Source organism: Tamandua tetradactyla, chromosome 1 (assembly GCF_023851605.1).
Source record: "Tamandua tetradactyla isolate mTamTet1 chromosome 1, mTamTet1.pri, whole genome shotgun sequence".
Lineage (NCBI taxonomy): Eukaryota > Metazoa > Chordata > Mammalia > Pilosa > Myrmecophagidae > Tamandua > Tamandua tetradactyla.
In genome coordinates, this window is record NC_135327.1 from 26,988,887 (window position 1) to 27,009,816 (window position 20,930).

The 20,930-nt window shown below is 39.0% G+C and overlaps 1 protein-coding gene across 4 annotated transcripts in view; it reads right to left on the reverse strand.

Annotated features, from left to right (window-relative positions):
- The window catches only part of VAPB (VAMP associated protein B and C), a 123,794-nt gene that overhangs the window by 83,750 nt on the left and 19,114 nt on the right, over positions 1-20,930 (reverse strand). The window contains exon 1 of one of the 4 annotated variants that reach the window (XM_077113013.1): positions 14,926-17,887. The exons of 2 other annotated variants lie outside the window; for them this stretch is intronic. In XM_077113013.1, the coding sequence (XP_076969128.1) occupies positions 14,926-15,079 (154 nt within the window). In that variant the 5' untranslated portion in view covers positions 15,080-17,887. Of the gene's footprint in view, positions 1-14,925; positions 17,888-20,930 lie in introns of those variants that run through there. One more of the 4 variants, XM_077113006.1, reaches the window with a different exon arrangement.

A 20,930-nucleotide genomic window follows, 5' to 3' on the forward strand; every position in this document is an offset into this window, starting at 1 on the left:
ATAAATGGGAGCTCCTCAAAATTAAACACTTTTGTGCATCAGAGAACTTCATCAAGAAAGTAGAAAGACAGCCTACACAATGGGAGACAATATTTGGAAACGACATATCAGATAAAGGTCTAGTATCCAGAATTTATAAAGAGATTATTCAACTCAACAACAAAAAGACAGCCAACCCAATTACAAAATGGGAAAAAGACTTAAACAGACACCTACCAGAAGAAGAAATACGGATGGCCAAGAGGCACATGAAGAGATGCTCAATGTCCCTGGCCATTAGAGAAATGCAAATCAAAACCACAATGAGATATCATCTCACACCCACCAGAATGGCCATTATCAACAAAACAGAAAATGACAAGTGCTGGAGAGGATGCGGAGAAAGAGGCACACTTATCCACTGTTGGTGGGAATGTCAAAGGGTGCAACCACTGTGGAAGGCAGTTTGGCGGTTCCTCAAAAAGCTGAATATAGAATTGCCATACGACCCAGCAATACCATTGCTAGGTATCTACTCAAAGGACTTAAGGGCAAAGACACAAACGGACATTTGCACACCAATGTTTATAGCAGCGTTATTTACAATTGCAAAGAGATGGAAACAGCCAAAATCTCCATCAACAGAAGAGTGGCTAAACAAACTGTGGTATATACATACGATGGAATATTATGCAGCTTTAAGACAAGATAAACTTATGAACCATGTAATAACATGGATGGACCTAGAGAATATTATGCTGAGTGAATCCAGCCAAAAACTAAAGGACAAATACTGTATGGTCCCACTGATGTGAACGGACATTCGAGAATAAACTTGAAATATGTCATTGGTAACAGAGTTCAGCAGGAGTTAGAAACAGGGTAAGACAATGGGTAATTGAAGCTGAAGGGATACAGACTGTGCAACAGGACTAGATACAAAAACTCAAAAATGGACAGCACAATAATACCTAATTGTAAAGTAATCATGTTAAAATACTGAATGAAGCTGCATCTGAGCTATAGGGTTTTTTTTTGTTTTTGTTTGCTTGTTGGTTTGTTTGTTGTTGTTTTTTACTATTACTACTACTTTTATTTCTTTTCTTTATATTAACATTTTATATCTTTTTCTGTTGTGTTGCTAGTTCCTCTAAACCGATGCAAATGTACTAAGAAACAATGATCATGCATCTATGTGATGATGTTAAGAATTACTGAGTGCATATGTAGAATGGTATGATTTCTAAATGTTGTGTTAATTTCTTTTTTTTTTCTTTCCGTTAATAAAAAAAAATAAAAAAATAAGAAATAAAAGGTATCTTCCAAAGAAAGAAGTAAAATGTTCATTACTTGCAGATGACACGATCCTATATGTGAAAAATCCTGAGAAATCTACAATAAAGCTACTTGAGCTAATAAATTCGGCGAAGTGGCAGAATACAAGATTAATACACAAAAACAAGTAATGACTTCACAGAGGAGACAATTAAGGAGAAAATTCCATTCAAAACAGTCACTAAAAGAATCAAGTACTTAGCCATAAACTTAACCAGGGATGTAAAGGATCTGTACACAAAAAAAACTACAAAACAATGTTAAAGGACATCAAAGAAGATCTTAATAGATGGAAAGACATTCCATGCTCATAGACAGGAAGGTTGAATGTTAAGATGTCAGTGCTACCCAAATTGATCTACAGAGTCAATGCAACACCAATTAAAATTCCAACAATCTATTTTGAAGACTAGCAAAAGCTAGTTATCAAATTTACGTGGAAGGGAAAGAAACCTTGGATAGTTAAAGATACCTTAAAAAAGAAGAACAAAGTGGGAGAACTAATACTTCCCAACTTTAAAGCTTAATATAAAGCCACAGTGGTCAAAATTGTATGGGGCTGGCACAAAAACAGAATTATTGACCAATGGAACCAAATCAAGAATGGAGAGATTAACCATCAAATCTAGTCAATTAATCTTTGACAAGGCCCCCAAATCCACTGAATTGGGGCAGAATATTTTTCGAATAAATGGGCTTGGAAGAATTGGATAGCAATAGCCAAAAGAATGAAAGAGAAATTCTATCTTACACCCCATGCTGGTTTGAATTTGTGGACCCCAGAAAAACCATGTCCTTTAATCCTCATTCAATATTGCTGGGTGGGAGCTTTTGATTGTTCCCATGGAGATATGACCCACCCAACTGTGGATGGTAACTTTTGTCAAGATTTACAATTGTGGGTGGTAACTTTTGATTAGATGGTTTCCATGGAGATGTGTCTGTACCCATTCAAGGTGGGGTTGCTTACTGGAGTCCTTTAAGAGGGAACCATTTTGGAAAAAGCTTCAGAACCATGAGAGCCTTTGGAGATAAAGAAGGAAAATGCCCCTGGGGGAGCTACACAAAACAAGAAGCCTGGAGAGAAAGCTAGCAGACATTGCCATGTTCACCATGTGCCTTTCCAGTTGAGAGAAAAACTCTGAATATCATCAGACTTCTTAAACAAAGGTATCTTTCCCTGGATCCCTTAGATTGGACATTTCTATAGGATTGCTTTAAATTGGACATTTTCACAGCCTTGCAACTGTAAACTTAAAACTTACTAAATTCCCCATTTAAAAGTCGTTCTGTCTCTGGTGTTATCATATTCTGGCAGCTTTCAAACTAAAACCCACCCTATACAAAAATTAACTCAAAATCTATCAAAGAATTAAATATAAAAGTCAGTATCATAAACCTTCTAGAAGAAAACAGAGGGAAACATCTTGAAGACCTAGTGACAGGAGATAGCAACGAACTTTACACCTAAAGTTAAAGCTATGAAAGAAAAAACTGATAAATGGGAACTTCACAAAATCAAAAGCTTCTGTGCCTCAAAGGAGTTGCTAAAAAGGTGAAGAGGCAGCCAACTAAATGGGAGAAAATATTTGGTAACTATATATTGGATAAAGGCTTGATATCCTGTGTATATAAAGAAATTATACAACTTAACTGCAAAAAAAAAAAAAAAAACCCAAACAACCCAGTTATAAAATGGGCAAAAGATATGAACAGACATTTTTCTGCAGAGCAAATACAGATGGCTAAAAAGTACATGAAGAGATGCTCATCTTCATTAGCTATAAGGGAAATGCAAATCAAAACTACAATGAGATATCATCTTACAAGTATAAGAACAGCTGCTATTAAACAAACAGGAAATGACAAATGTTGGAGAGGATGTAGAGAAACTGGAACACTTATACACTGTTAGTGTGAATTTGTAACAGCACTGCCACTGCAGAAGACAGCTTGGCGATTCCTTGGAAAACTAAATATCGAGTTGCCCTATGATATGGCAATACCAATATTAGGTACATACCCAGAAGAGCTGAAAGCTGTGACAAGAACAGACATTTGTACACGATGTTCATAGTGGCACTATTCATCATTGCCAAAAGATGGAAACAATCCAAGTACCCATCAATCAATAAGGGGACAAACAAAATGTGATATATACACACAATGGAATACATGCAGCAGTAAGAAGAAATGAGGTCCTGAAGCATATGACAACATGGATGAACCTAAAGTATAAAATGCTGAGTGAAATAAGCCAAATACAAAAGATCAGATATAGTATGATTCTACTATTATGACTCTGGTAAAGAGAGAAAACTACATATCATACGGTCTGAGAAGAAAATCTGTACTCATATATAACAATGAACTAGATAATGCATCTCTCCAGCTAGAGTATGCAAATAATTTCACAAGCAATGGCTTCCATATGCTTCACATTGATAATAAAGTTTCTATAAAAGAGGAAAAAAAACATTTAGAACTCGGTACCTTCATAGTCCAACTTGAATTTTCAATTTATGAACAATGAGAAACAGTAGAATGTGGCTTATCAGTTAGTGTGTAATTTGGTCTGATTTCCTTTTCAGTAGAAAATCTAAGTGGCTATGTTGGTGAAAAGAGATTATCAACCAGGTCAGCAGCTTTTTAAACAAATTCAACAAGAGGCCAGGGAAAAGGGCTGTGCAACTTGGATGAAATATATTTTCTATTTTCCCCTTCCTCTGCCTTTGAAAATCATACTTGTTCTTCAAAGATTCACGCAAATGCATTCTTTCAGAAAAGCTTACCAAACTTCTCCAGTCAGAAGAAATTATTACTTCCCAACACTGAGTTCCAACAATAAGCTGATGATTGCCAAATTCAGATCAGCAGCCTGGCCCTCTCCCTGAGCTCTAGACTCCACTGCCTCTATAACATCTTTACTTGTAAGTGTAATAGGCATCTCAAATTTAGCATGTCCAACAGGAATTTCTGATTCCCACTCCCTTCCCCCAAACCCACCGCTTCACCAGTCTTTCCCATCTCAGAAAGAAAACACCATACGCATAACTGCTTGGACCAAAAGCACACAGGAATTACCTTAGTTTTTCTCTGTCTCCCATTTCACATTAATCCATCAGCAAACTCAAAATGATTCAGTATATGAATACTTCTTACCACCTCCACTGCCACCACCCTGGGCCAAGCCTCTGGCTCGCTCTTGCTCTTACCCTGGATTAAAATAGTCTTCCGGCTTCCACTCCTTCCACTACTCACACATATCCCATAGCTTTCACTCCCCACACCAGTCATAACAGTCATTTAAACAGATTCCTGTTGAACCTTCCCATCTCACCCCCAACAAAATCCAAGGTCCTTCCTGTGGCCTGCCTACAGGGCTCCTGCCTGCCTGTCTGAGTCCATCTTCTCTGTGCCCAGTCAATCCCTCACAGCTGTAGGCACAATGACCTTGCTTGCTATTTCTTGAACATACCACAATATCAAGTTCTTTACCACCACGTCTTACACTTGCCCATCCCTCTGTCTGGAATGCTCTTTCTCCAAATATCTGTATGGCTCACAAATATTTTTTTGTTTTATTTTTTACAGGTCTCTGTTCAGGTATCAAGGAGGTAGCCTTCCCTGATCACCCCATTTTCAACAGAGTCTACTCCCTAATCTCTTTACCCTGCCCTCCACCTATTTTTCATTTAGCACTTTCCATTACCTGACACCATGTCATATATATTTTCTGCTTGTTTATTTATTGTCCATCTTTCCCACTAGGAGATGAACTCCATAAAGGCAAGGATTTTTTCAGTTTTTTCATCTCAGTTTCTCAAGTACCCCAGATGAGTACCTGATATACTACAGGCCCTCAATAAATAACTGGTCCAGGGACTGTGCTAGGCATTCAAGCTAGAGAGATGAACAGGCCATTACTGCTTCCATCGTGAACAGAGAAGACAGAGTAAATACATTTCTAGAGCTATCCCAGGGCCCTTACTCAGAACTAATAAATGAGAATCTCTGGGACTAAGACTCTGGGATGATATCTAGAAAAAAAAATTATCAAATGACAGTGATTAAGCTAACATTTAACACTGCCAGTCTAGTCTAAGTACTTCACATGTGTTAACTCATTTAACCTTCTTTACATAACCCACAATGAAGAAACTGAGGCATGAAAAAGTTAAATAAGTTATCCTTAGTCATGTGACTATCCTTAGTCACAATATTCAACATGATTTTAAAAGTGGTATATATAAAGTGTTATGTAAACACAGAAGAAGTGGGAAGGGTAGGGAACCAAACATTGAGGGAAGCCCCGGAGTTTGAAAAACAGTTGATGAAAAGTGTGTTTTGAACTGTAGGAAAAGCCTAGGTAAAACATAGCATTAATGAAGTGCAAGGAATTTTTAGGGGACAGGTAGTTGTATGTATTTGGCAAGAGGAGTATAACAGCGCTAAATGAAGGCAAGGCTAGAAAGACTCAGCGTGGCCATATTTTGAAGGGTTCTGATGATGGGCTAAGAATTCTGGAAATGAACCTGTAAGATTTAGGGAACAAATGAATGTTTTTAAACAGAACTGGCATGATCAAATTTCAGTTTTAGAAAAAAGCTTTTCTGGAAACCGTGCACAGGATAGTTTGAAAGATGAGGGAAGAAGGGAGAAAAAGAAACAGAATTGAGACTGGGGGCTACTACAATAATCCTGAAGGGAGAGGACCAATTCAGGCTATGGCAACGGGAGAAAAAAGAAGCAAAAGGGTATTTACTACCAGGAGATGATTCTGCCTACAACGAACTCATCAGGCAAGAGAGCTGTGGAAGAACGGGGAATGAAAGATGATTTTAAGATTTTTGGCCTGCTCAACTTGTTCAAGTGCCATTCCCAAGATAAGGAAGACACATTCTGTGGGAACGAGAGAGTAAATCTTGAATGCAGTGTGGAACATATGGGGTCTGAAGAGCTTTCGTGAGAACCAGACAGGTAGGGATGTCCAGCAGGCAGATAGCCTAGAGGTCAAAAGATCTACTTGCAGACACAGAATAGGGTGTTTTATGCATACAAGTGGGAGCTTAAGGCCTTATTATTTTTTAATTGTGGTAACACATATATAACATGTAATTTTCCATTTTAACCACTATCAAGCATGCAACTCAGTGGGTGGCATTAATTACATTCACAATGTTGTGCTCCCATCACCACTATCCATTACCAAAAATTTTTATCACCCCAAAGAGTAACTCTGTACTTATTAAGCATTAATTCCCCATTCCTACCCACTTCACCAAGCCCCTTGCAATCTAATAATCTATTTTTTATCTCTATGAATTTGCTTATTCTAGGTGCTTCATATAAGTAAAAACCATACAATATCTGTCTTGTGCTTGGCTTATCTCACTCAGCATGATGTCTTCATGGTTCTTCCATGTAGTAGCACATATCAGAACTTCATTCTTTATGGCTGAGGAATATTCTTTTATGTGTGTGTCTAAGCCTTTTTTTGTTTTTGCAGCTAATGCTGCTTTTTTACTGAATAAAGTAAGAACAGGGCAGGCATTATGTGTGTGTATATGTTTGTATGTGTATGTATACACTATATTCTGTTTATCCATTCATCTGTTGATGGACACTTCGGTTGCTTTCACCTTTTTTGGCTATTGTGAATAATACTGCTATAAATATTGAATCCCTTCTTTCAATTCTTTGGGGTATATGCCAAGAAATGGGATTGCTGGGTAACGTGGTAATTCTACGTTCAACTCTCTGAAGAACTGCCAAATTGTTTTCCACGGTGGCTGCACTATTTTACATCCCCACTGTCTTAGATTCCCAGCTGCTAGGACAAATACTACACAATGGGTTGCCTTAACAACAGGAAATTATTGGTGTTAGGTTAGGGGAACGGGGAAGGGCACTGCAACCTGAGCTGCGGAGGCTGTGTCGCCCCTCCCAACATGTCTTTCGGAACTAATGAACTGCCCCTTCCGGATGACATGACTTCCAGAACTGATGAACTACCCCTTCCAGACGTCACCTGACCTCCATCCTTAAAAGCGGCCAGCGCCAAAGTCCGCACGGACTTACCTCCCTCCATCTTGGGTTCAGTGAGGTCTCCCCGTAAGCCCAGAAATAAACCTGCCCACTTTAAATTTCCTGGTCTACCTTCCCTCTTTCTCACCCTTTCGCCTCCTAACCCTGTCATCTGGCTCATGATTTCAGAGGCTAGAAGGCTTGCTTCCTCTCAGGTTGGTGCTTCTGGCTGCCGACAATCCTTGAGGTTCCTTGGCTTTTCCATTGCATGGTGATATCCTTTCCTTTCTCTTCTGGGTTCCATTGACTTCCAGCTTCTGGCTCTTTCAATGGCATTCTCTCATTATTACTAAATTTCTTCTGCTTATAAAGGACTCTAGTTATCTGCGTTAAGAACCATCCTGCTTCACTTGGCCAAACTTTAACTAAAATACATCTTCGAAAAGTGCTTCTTACGAGTTCATACCTACAAGAATGGATTAAGATTAAGAACATGTTTTCCTGGAGTACATAATCCAACTAAAATACATCTTCAAACAGAGCTTCTAAAAATGAAGTTGGAGGTCTCACGCTACCTGACTTTAAGGCATATTACGAAGATACAGTGGTCAAAACAGCATGGTACTGGCATAAAGATAGATATACTGAACAATGGAATCAAACAGAGTGTTCAGATATAGACCCTCTCATCTATGGACAATTGATCTTTGATAAGGCAGTCAAGCCAACTCACCTGGGACAGAACAGTCTCTTCAATGAATGGTGCCTAGACAACTGGATATCCACATGCAAAAGAATGAAAGAAAATCCATATCTCACACCCTATACAAAAATTTATTCAAAATGGATTAAAGACCTAAACATTAGATCTAAGACCATAAAACTTTAAGAAGAAAATGTAGGGAAACATCTTATAAATCATATAACAGGAGGCAGATTCCTACACCTTGCAACCAAAGCACAAGCATTAAAGAAAGAAAGAAAGAAAGAAATGGGAACTCCTCAAAATTAAACACTTCTGTGCATCAAAGAACTTTGTCAAGAAAGTAAAAAGACAGCCTCTAAGTGGGAGATAATATTTGGAAATGATATATCAGATAAAAGTCTAGTATCCAGAATATATAAGAGATTATTCAACTCAACAACAAAAAGACAGACACCCAATTACAAAATGGGCAAAACACTTGAACAGACACTTCTCAGAAGAGGAAATACAAATGGCCAAAAGGCACATGAAAAGATGTTCAACTTCCCTGGCTATTAGGGAAACATAAATCAAAACCACAATGAGATATCATCTCACACCCACCAGAATGGCCGTTATCAATCAAACAGAAAATGACAAGTGTTACTGAGGATGTGGAGAAAGAGGCACACTTATTCACTGTTGGTGGGAACGTCAAATGGAACAATTGCTGTGGAAGGCAGTTTGGCGGTTCCTCAGGAAGCTAAGTATAGAATTGCCATATGACCCAGAAATACCACTGCTACGTATCTACTCAGAGGACATGAGGGCAAGGACACAAACAGACATTTGCACACCAATGTTCATAGGAGCATTATTTTACAATTGCGAAGAGATGGAAACAGCCCAACGTTCATCAACAGACGAGTGTCTAAACAAGCTGTGGTATATACATATGATGGAATACTATGCAGCTGTATGACAGAACAAAGTTATGAAGTATGTAACAACACGGATGGACCTTAAGGACATTACGCTGAGTGAGATTAGCCAGAAACAAAAGGACAAATATTGTATGGTCTCACTGATATGAACTAATATTAGTGAATGAACTTGGAGAATTTCAATTAAGAACAGAGACCATCAGGAGATAGAAACAGGGTAGATATTGGGTAACTGCAGCTGAAGGGATAAGACTATGCAACAGAACTAATTGTAAAAATTCAGAAATGGATAGCACAATACTACCTAACTGTAATACAATAATGTTAGAACACTAAATGAAGCTGAATGTGAGAAGGATACAGGGAGAAGGCCTGGGGGCAGAAATGAAATCAGAAGGAAAGATAGACAATAAAGATTGAGATGGTATAATCTAGGAATGCCTAGAGTATATAATGACAGTGACTAAATGTACAAATTTAAAAATGTTTTTGCATGAGGAAGAACAAAGGTATGTCAATACTGCAAGGTGCTGAATACAGACAGTAATTCATATTTTAAAACTTTAACTTATGTGTGAGACTAAAGCAAAAAATGTTTATATGGTATAAAATTTACATTTGACTACTGCATTTTCTAATATAACTTATGTGGACAGCTTAATTGAACAGCATAAGTACATGGAACCTTGAGTAGGGCATGAGATTTGGTAGGTTTGTCCAGAGTGATGCCCCAATAAATCCCAGAATGATTTGAACAGTGAACAAAAAAGTATTTGCAAAGTCCCCTTGGGGAAATGGTGAGAAAGGGGGGAAATTCAGCTTCTCCAAGTGGAGAATTCCTGATATTCTCTCAAGCAGTGGTGACAATCAAAGCAATAGACTGAATCCTCAGTCTTGGGGGTTGTTTATATGAAACTTAACCCTGCAAAGGATAGGCTAAGCCTACTTAAAATTAGGTCTAAGAGTCACCTCCAGAGAACCTCTTTTGTGGCTTAGATGTAGCCTGTCTCTCTCTCACCCAAGACGACAAGCAAACTCACTGCTAACCCCTTCTCTATGTGGACATGACTTCCAGGGGTGTGGACCTTCCTGGCAACATGGGACAGAAATCCTAAAATGAGCTGGGACCCAGCTTCAAGAGACTGAGAAAACCTTTTCGACCAAAAGGGGGAAGAGCTAAACGAGACAAAATAAAGTGTCAATGGCTGAGAGATTCCAAATAGAGTTGAGAGGTTATCCTGGAGGTTATTCTTACACCTTATATACATATCACCTTTTTAGTTAGGGTGTAATGGAGAGGCTGGAGGGAACTGTCTGAAAATGTAGAGCTATGTTCTAGTAGCCATGTTTCTCAAAGATGATTGTATAATGATATAGCTTTTGCAATGTGACTGGGTGATTGTGAAAACCTTGTATCTGATGCTCCTTTTATCTCCCATATCAAAAGATGAGTAAAACATATGGATTAAAAATAAATAATAGGGGGGAAAAAAAGAAAGGTGCTTCTTACAATGAGTTCATACCCACAGGAATGGATTAAGATTAAGAACATGTTTTTCTTGAGTACATAATTCAGCCATCAACAATATACGAGGGTTCCTTTTTTTCTGCATCCTAACCAACACTTATTTTCTGCTTTTTAATAACAGCCATCCCGGTAGGTGTGAAGTGACATTTCACTGTGTCTTTGATTTGCATTTCCCTAGTGGCTAATGATGTTAAGCATCTTTTCTTGTGTTGGTTGCTGAAAGTATTATTGAGAAAATATAAGAGAACAATTAAATGAAGAAGACTAAAGACAAAATCCTGGGAAATAACAATGTCCAGTAAAAAAGATGGGTCAGTTCACCAGGAAAGTCAAAGACCAATGAAGAAAAGAAATGTGCTTAACTGAGAAGAGTTGGGAAGTAATAATTTCTTCTGACTGGAGAAGTTTGGTAAGCTTTTCTGAAAGAATGCATTTGCGCGAATCTTTGAAGAACAAGTATGATTTTCAAAGGCAGAGGAAGGGGAAAATAGAAGATATATTTCATCCAAGTTGTACAGCCCTTTCCCTGGCCTCTTGTTGAATTTGTTTAAAAAACTGCTGACCTGGTTGATAATCTCTTTTCACCAGCATGGCCACTTAGATTTTCTACTGAAAAGGAAACCAGACCAGATTACACACTAACTGATAAACCACATTCTACTGTTTCTCATTGTTCATAAATTGAAAATTCAAGTTGGACTATGAAGGTACCGAGTTCTAAATGTTTTTTTTTCCTCTTTTATAGAAACTTTATTATCAATGTGAAGCATATGGAAACAGAAGAGAAATTTCAGACACTAGTAATAGGAATCACAAGTGATAGAAATGGAATGAAAGAACCCAGGATGAGGAGACATCCTCTGAGATAGGAGGGAAAGAAGGGTGGAAGCATAAGTTTGTAGAAAAGAAGCATTTGGAAGGAAATCTTTAAATATTTTCAGACTAAAATGCACCATGTTCCTTCTCTCTTTTCTCAGCATTTTCCTTACACATCTGCTTTCTCCTCACAGATGACTTAGACTCAGAAACTATGAGTCTGTCATACACCGTGCACTGTGGAGGCCCTGGTATCTGGGAATAAAAGGCACAGTTCAAAAAGCCAAAAGGCTAGGTGACTAATGAGGAAGGTAGTCAAGTGACCAAATCCACTATAACGTTCTGAGTGTGTGAACCCAAGGGAACAGGCCACAGTGGTGGAGAGTGTCAGGGAAGTAACCTGCAAGGAAGTCAAGCCTCTGCTGAGCCTTGAAGGTAAGCAGGAGGGGCAGCAAAAGAGGAGGACGACCTAATTTGCACTGGTGGAAATAGCATATTCAAAAGTGCTTTGGCCACAGGGAACTAAAGGCAGGAGGGGAAGCATGAGAAAAGATAAGGGTCAAGAAATCAAGGGAGGGCGGGCCGCGGTGGCTCAGCGGGCAAAGTGCTTGCCTGCTATGCCGGAGGACCTCGGTTCGATTCCCGGCCCCAGCCCATGTAACAAAAAACGGAGAAACAGAATACAATAAAACAAGAAAATGTTTAAAAATGTTTCCCTTTCTTCCTTCCTTCCTTCCTTCTATCCTTCCTTCCTTCTCTCTGTCTTTCCTTAAAAAAAAAAAAAAAAAAAAAAAAGAAATCAAGGGAGACAAGTATAAATGATTTTCTAGAACTTGTGGAAGGATTTAAACATTATTCTTTTGGTAACAGAGAGACAATTCATGATTTTAAGCAAACGAGTTATGCTCAGATTTGCCTCTTCATAAGTTCCTTTGGGCGTCAGTGAGGAGAGAAGAGGACTCAAACAGAAAGACCAGTGAGGAGGCTCTTACTGTCATCCAGGAGGGAAATAAGCAGCAATAGAAAGGACAGGGAAGTACGGCAGACTTGAGTCACAGACTCTGGGTCTCTGAGCAGGGCAACTGTGTGAATGTGCATATCATTCAATGAGACATATGCAGAAAGAAGTTTGGGGAAGAAAGGAAAAGGGAGTAATGACGAGTTCAGTTTGATGCATGCTGCATTTGAGGTATCTGTGGCTCCACATACAGGCTTGGGTCAGGCATGGGATTATATATGTCTAAGTGATGTTAAAAGCCAAGGGTAGAAGGGTGCACGGGTAGTTCAGTGGTTAGAATACTCGCCTTTCATATGGGAGACCTGGGTTCAATTCCTGGGCCATGCATCCAAAAAATATATAGCCAAGGGTAGAAAACAAATGTAACAAAATAAGGTACGAGTGGCTGACAGAGTCCAGAGTTGAGAGGCTATTCTGGAGACTACCCTTTGCAAGCTTCAGCTAGACATAGCTAATTGTCACGGTTTGCCAAACCAACATCATTCACGTTAACCCTAAAGAACACCCAGAGTGATAATTGAGACTATATAAAAATTTCATGCTCTAAATTTACTTTCCAGAAACCCATAACCTCCAGATGGTTACTAGGCCAGATAAGTCCTAAAACCCAGAAGGACAAGCCTCTTCAAGAGCATCACTTAATTCCATTCCCCTATCCTAAATTGATGAATCCCCTTTTCAACATGAAAAAGTTAAAATGGGCATAGCCCAAAGACTCCTACAGATTTGGGAGAAGGTCCAAAGGAGAACGAGGAACTATAACAGAGAATGACAGGATTTAACAAATGAGTATGATTGCTGAATCACCATACTGATATTTCTTTTAGTCTTCAGTGTTTTGGAGCAGCTAGAAGGAAAAATCTGAAATTATGGAATGGTAACGCACACCAAATTTTGAAATCTGCTCTGTAACTGCTTGTTAAAATATACTTTGAAAATTATTACGTGTGTGTTTGTGCGTGTGTGTGTATGCTATATTTCACAAAAAGAAACAAACAAAAACAAGGAGCCCTGTAACAAACAGGAAGGCAGATGGGTATACAAAACTGAGTAAGTCAGTGGTGGAAGCCTGTTGCCTTACTTCTCCTTGAAGAAGAGCTAAGTTACTGGTAGAAAACCTCCCAAGAAGAAGAGGGGTAAGGAGTACAGGAGGGAAGAAAGAACGAAAAGAAGGGAAGTGAAGAGTGAAGGGGAGAAGAAAGAGGGAGAGAAGAAGAACCTGTAACCCTGAGTCCAAGAGGACTCCATGAGGAGTGAGCAAAAATGGCCAAATGTGTGTGGAGGAAAACCCGAAAAGAATGATTAAGGAGGTCAAGGGAAGTGTGTCAAGAAGCAGGAATGGTGATGGGTGGCAAATGCTACAGAAAGCACACTATGGTGAAAAACATGTAACAACAGATGTAGTGATGAAGCAATATTTAAGCTCCTGAGCAATGATTTTAGGAGTGAATGGATGGTGAGAAATTTGAGATTAAGACTACTCTTTCCAGAAGCTATCAAGACAAAAAGGGAAGGCTGGAGAAAACAGAGCAATTTTTCTTTTTTAAAGGTTGAAGAGACAGCACTTAAGATGTTTAGTGAAGATGACTAATTATCAAGCATGGTGTTCAATGCGAGGTATATAAAGAAAGAAAAAGAAACTATTTACATTAAAAGGGAATGACAACAAAGAATTCATTAAAAAATAATAATAATAAATGAAATGACCAAGTTTTCTCTGGAACTCTCCAAAAGACCTTTCATGTTTCTTCCACCTCTGCCAATCCCTTAGCTAGATTAGAGGTTAACTAGGCAACCATGATAAAATGGGATTCCCCTGCTCCCAAATTTCATGAGAATTTTTGACTGTGCACGTCTATAGATTCTCTAAGGAGTGATCTATGGCTTTCTTTCATCCAATTAGTAAAGCAGTGCCTGACTTTAAAAAGGTCAAAACAGACCAATTTAGATTTTCTAGGCAGTCAGTCCATCAGGATACATTCATATGCCAACAAATCAATTCAACCAACAGAATGAGAATTCAAATAAGTCTCCACAAGGACAAACCTTTGGTTTCCTCTTTTTTATTCTTGTGTGTGCATCTATTTCAAATGATCATACTAAACATGAAAGATGATCAAGTCTAGGGCTGTTTACATTCTCTGGAATACCAGAATAAAACAATAGTAAGAAAAGAATACTTTGCACCAGCCACTACTAAGAAATACTCAAGAAACAAAAACCTTTGCTGCTTACATTCTAACAGGGAAGACAAAGCAATGAGTTAAACGAGGTACCCAAAGAATAACTGAAAGATGAAACAAAACATGCAAGTGATGTACAATTTGAGGTAATGTCAAAATACCTTCAATAATACCCAAGAAAGTTGAGTAGAAGTAGTGAGGTTTTAAACAGAACAAGAGGATTCATTAATTAAATATTTGGGAAACCACTAGGTCAAAGCACTGGTAAATGCTGTGGAAAATACAAACCCTGGAATCCACCCTCAGTGGGGCTTTCCATCTTTCTTTTTCAGCTAAAAAAGGTTTTAGTCTCATGTTCACAAGGCTAGAGCTGAAAGGAGTTAAGAGGTATAGAGTTCAAGCCTACTCACCTTGAGAGGAGGAAAAGCTCAGGAAGCTGAGTGCTTCTCCAGCCTGGGGCATCCAAGCCTCTCTTTGTAATGCAAAGTGTACAAGCTTTGCAGGCTCAAAGATCTTGAGGTGCAAATTCAGATTCTGCCAAGTCCTGGGCCTTGGCTCTCTCATCCCTAAAAGGGAGATGATGATAATACCAACTTCTCAGGTAGGTATCACTCCTTTCCTTTTCTTTTCCTACTATACTATAAATGTTAAATGATATAACTAAAAGGCTGAAATGGTACCCAATTAACTCAGAAACATATTGTTTGTGATGACAGACATCAAGGAAATAAAGGACTCAGAAAGCAGGGACTGGGGTGGTAAAAGAGAACATACAGGGATAACATTAGCATATAATTTTCAAAACAAACTCACAATGAGAAGTGATCAAAATAGAATATAAGTTCTTAAAGGAAAGGACAGAACTGGTAGAAAGACTTCTTTTACCAGTCAGCCAGTTGCTCTAATGCCCCAGGGCAACTCCGCACTTGACAGAAGTGTGCCGCATGAGACAATTACTAGATTACAATAAAGCACGTTGGTTTTTTTTTTAATCTTTTTCTTTTTAATACACTTTCTGTATTCCCATGATTCTGTTTCCAGTCCTCCTTTCATCTTCCTAACAACATAATAAGAAAACCAAAGGCCTTCCTTGTCCACTAAACCTTGAAAAGTTGAAATATAGCAAGTAAATTGAAACTGAAACATAGCAAGCAAACTGATAAAGAACATGGCCTTTGCAGTCAAACAGATCTTGGTTCAAATCCTAGTTCCAACCTGAGTCATGAACCCAAGTATCATAACAATACCTTAGGCTCTAGGCTCTACCTACTCATTTGTTGTAAGAATTAAATAAATGAACACTCAGGAAAATATCTAATACACAGTAAGCATGCCAAGTCACATATCTCAAATGTCACCTTCCCTGTGAAATACAACCCCCAAGTAGAATTAATACAGTTTTTTCTAAACTCCCAATGAGGAACTGCCATGTGTGTTCCTTCCTCAAATTCTCCCTTTCCCTCACCACCGAGAGGGTGGAAACCTTAAGGGCCAGGACTTCCTCCCTAGCCCCAATCTTACCCAGTGCCTGACCTATAGGAAGATTCCAATGTGGGGTTATGGAACCAATTTGAATCAGAGTTGTATTATATCCTACCAGCTAGGAAACTGTCTGTTCTAGTTTGCTAGCTGTTGGAATGTGATATACATCTAGGGATTAGAAGAAACCGTTGCTCCCACAAGACTGACTGGGATTAAAACATGGCTTTTCTAAGGTACATAAATCCTTCCAAACCAGCACACTGTCCAGAGAGAAAATCTCAAGGGATGAGCTGTGGAAAAGGAAGAAATCCAAAATATCCCCAATTGTGGATAATAATCTATCATGTATGTGATAATTATATTCATGATGTCTCTAGATTCAATCTAATCCTGTCCAAATGCTTGGGCTGTGATCATTTTGAGGAATGATGAGTTCCCAAAGTACGTGTCATATAAAATAAAAGAGCACTTTTTGTTATTCACCTTAAGTTTACCTCTTTCTATACTCTAGGAAAGTCTCTATTATATATATTAGCTCACTCCTTCTTGCTTCTTTGCCCAAATAGTGGCCTAACAGGAGCATGTAGGACTAAAGACTATATAGCCCCACTTGTAAAGTTTAAGTGGCACCTAAAAGGTAATTTATTTTAAAGGTGAATTATACATATTTGGAAATGGATAGCACAATACCATGTGATGGCAGAACACTACTGTGAGTGTAATTAACAAGGCTGAGCATGAGTATGGTTGAAAAGGGAAGACTAGGGTCATGTATGTCACCAGAAGGAAAGCTGAAGGATAAAGTTTAGAATTTATAACATAGTGAAATCTACAGCACACAATGATTGTGGTTAATTGCACAAATTTAAGAAAGTTTTTACATGAACCAGAACAAATGTACCTCACTAATACAAGATGTTAATAACAGTGTGGTATATGGAAAAAAATAAATTAATGCAAACTGAAGATTATAGTTAACAGTAACACTGTAATATGCTTTCATTAACTGTAACAAAGGCACTATACTAAAGCTAAACATCGATAATAGGGGTGTGAACCTTGTATCTGATGCTCCTTTTATCTACCTTGTCAACAGACGAGTAGAACATATGGAATAAAAATAAATAACGGGGGAACAAATGTTAAAATAAATTTAGTATGAAATAATAGGGGTGTGTAAGGGGTATGGGATATTTTTTCCTAGAAGAAAGAAGAATATTTTCATACTAACTGTGGTAGTGAATGCATTAACTATGTGATTATACCTACAGTCATTGATTGTACACTTAGGATGGATTGTTTGATGTGTGAATAAAACTGTTAAAGAAAAAAGAAAAACAGACAATTCCTTTAAGAAGGAGGAAAAAAATGCATTTGGCAATCTTCCCCTTATACCTTTTAGACCATATTAAACAGCATTAGAAGCACACAGACTTTAAAACTTTGGTAGAATGCAGCTGCAAAATGGTCTGAGTTACTGCTTTCTCTTTATTCTTTTATTGAAATCGATAAAGTTTAAGATTTCTATTTAAAAAAAGGATAATTTTTTTAGACGTTCCTAACTTAATAAGGACCCTTAATTCCCACTTTACAAAAATGCAAATCTGTGAAATCTCTAGCACACAGAAGTTTCACCCTACTTTCCAAAGACTCAGTGGCAGACCTGCAAATTAAGTGAAATAAAATGGTCACCAGCATTGGTGGGAGGAACCCCTTTTTGAGAAAGGATTTTCTGGAAACAAAAACAATGGACCCACCAGGGGCATCTAAGAAAATGGAACAATGGAATATATCTGTAGAACTGCAGATAAGCAATACCTGGTAATAGACCAGTTTCAGTCTAGTAAAATAGCTTATCAGAATGGACAAGCATACCACACTAGCCAATGCATATCTTTTTTTTTTTAATAATATCTTTTTATTATTTTTATTTTTAGGGAAGGAAAAAGCGAAGAAAAAGAGAATGAGAAAGAGAGACACTAAAAGAGAGAAAAACAGAGGAAAGGAGAAGAGAGAAAGGAGGGAGAGGAGGAGGGGGGAAGGAAGAAAGTAATGTTGGCAGCTAAGCATCACATTTCCCATCTGTCCCCAAATTCTTCACCCAGGTCATACTAGAGTAAAATATCAGAGAAGCTGCACTGACTTTCCATGTTGGAGCTGACCACTTCTTAGCCTATTATTCAAAGCAACTCATAAAGTTCGCCTGAGCCTTGACATTGTCATCTTTACCAGAGTCATAATATCAAGATTATATAGTTTCTATCCTTTCTTGTCTAGCTTATTTCACTGAGGATAATGTTCTCAAAGTTCATCCACGTTGCCATATGCTTCGGGACCTCATTTCATCTTATTGCTGCATAGAACTCTATTAAATGTATTTCCACATTTTATTTATCCATTAGTCTGTTGATGGACACTGGGACTGCTTCCATCTTTTAGCAATTGCAAATAGTGCTGCTATGAACATCCAGTGTGCTAATATCTGTTTGTGTCACTTCTTTCAGAGTCAATGTATATCTTCCATTTAAAATAGAAACTTAATGTCAGCCAAACAGAACATTTCTTCATTTACTTTTGTGTTTGTTCTATATAAGTTCCCCCTTCTCACCACTCAGTAGAGCTCCTTTACACATATGGTTTTGATGCTGCCCAATTCATGAATGATAAACACCTCAAATAAACTCCCATAATTAATATTTTATCTAATATTTTTAACAGTTTTGGTGTCAAAAGTGGGATCTGGGGTTCCAGGAGCCATGTTGGGAGGGGCGACACAGCCTCCGCAGCTCCAGTTGCAGTGCCCTTCCCGGTTCCCCCAACCTAACAGAACAGTTACTGGGGGAGTGGAGACAATACAGAGCAGCTCCCGGAGCCACGACGGAGATCAAAGGGACGGCGTACCCCATCCTGGAACGGCTGACTGTCTGGGAGAACCAGCTCCAGTGAGATCACCGAGGGGCGCGGGCTTTCCCGGGCGGGACGGCAAACGGCTGGAGTCCCTCCCTTCCTCCTTCCCAGGCCAGCTGGCAGAATTGGGCAGGCGGTCCCCTTGGGCCACGGCGGCTGGCGCCCGCACCATGCAAGGCCCCCCGGACCAACTGAGAGAGTTGGGTCGGAAATCCCCAGACTGCGGAGAACAGTGACCGGGGGGTCCCTTCAAAACACGTGACTCCCCGGTCAGGCTGGGAACAGTGCACTCTCCCGGGCTGCAACAGCTGGCACCCTCCCACCACGCTTGGCACCCCGGGCCGACTAGGAAATTCGGTCGGGCGCTCTCCCGTGCTGCAGCGGCCGGCGACCCTCCCTGCGTTCGGACCCCCGGGCCGGCTGGCACTCTTCCAAGACGCTTCGGCTGCTGAACCTCCCCTACGGCGAGAGTCTTTCAGAGTTAAAGGACCCACAGCAACTTTCGCTGGTGGAACCCGTAGACAAACGTGTGCCACGAGCGCCACCTACTGGGCAGGATAAGAAAAACAGAACCCAGAGATTTCACAGAAAAATCTTTCAACCTGTGGGGTCCAACACCCAGGGAAATCTGACTAAATGTCCAGACGCCAGCAGAAGATAACGGATCACGCTCAGAAAATTGAAAATATGGCCCAGTCAAAGGAACAAACCAATAGTTCAAATGATACAGGAGCTGAAACAACTGATGCTGAATATACGAACAGAAATGGAAAACCTCTTCAAAAACGAAATCGATAAATTGAGGGAGGACATGAAGAAGACATGGGCTGATCAAAAAGAAGAAACAGAAAAACTGAAAAAACAAATCACAGAGCTTATGGAAGTGAAGGATAAAGTAGAAAACATGGAAAAAACAATGGATACCTACAATGATAGATTTAAAGAGACAGAAGATAGAATTAGTGATTTGGAGGATGGAACATCTGAATTCCAAAAAGAAACAGAAATTATCCGGAAAAGAATGGAAAAATTTGAACAGGGTATCAGGAAACTCAAGGACAATGTGAATCGCACAAATATACGTGTTGTGGGTGTCCCAGAAGGAGAAGAGAAGGGAAAAGGAGGAGAAAAACTAATGGAAGAAATTATCACTGAAAATTTTCCAACTCTTATGAAAGACCTAAAATTACAGATCCAAGAAGTGCAGCACACCCCAAAGAGATTAGACCCAAATAGGCGTTCCCCAAGACACTTACTAGTTAGAATGTCAGAGGTCAAAGAGAAAGAGAGGATCTTGAAAGCAGCGAGAGAGAAGCAATCCATCACATACAAGGGAAACCCAATAAGACTATGTGTAGATTTCTCAGCAGAAACCATGGAAGCTAGAAGACAGTGGGATGATATATTTAAGTTACTAAAAGAGAAAAACTGCCAACCAAGACTCCTATATCCAGCAAAATTGTCCTTCAAAACTGAGGGAGAAATTAAAACATTCTCAGACAAAAAGTCACTGAGAGAATTTGTGACCAAGAGACCAGCTCTGCAAGAAATACTAAAGGGAGCACTAGAGTCAGATACAAAAAGACAGAAGAGAGAGACATGGAGAAGAGTGTAGAAAGAAGGAAAGTCAGATATGATATATATAATACAAAAGGCAAAATGGTAGAGGAAAATATTATCCAAACAGTAATAACTCTAAATGTTAATGGACTGAATTCCCCAATCAAAAGACATAGACTGGCAGAATGGATTAAAAAAACAGGATCCTTCTATATGCTGTCTACAGGAAACACATCTTAGACCCAAAGATAAATATAGGCTGAAAGTGAAAGGTTGGGAAAAGATATTTCATGCAAATAACAACCAGAAAAGAGCAGGAGTAGCTATACTAATATCCAACAAATTAGACTTCAAATGTAAAACAGTTAAAAGAGACAAAGAAGGACACTTATACTAATAAAAGGAACAATTAAACAAGAAGACATAACAATCATAAATATTTACGCACCGAACCAGAATGCCCCAA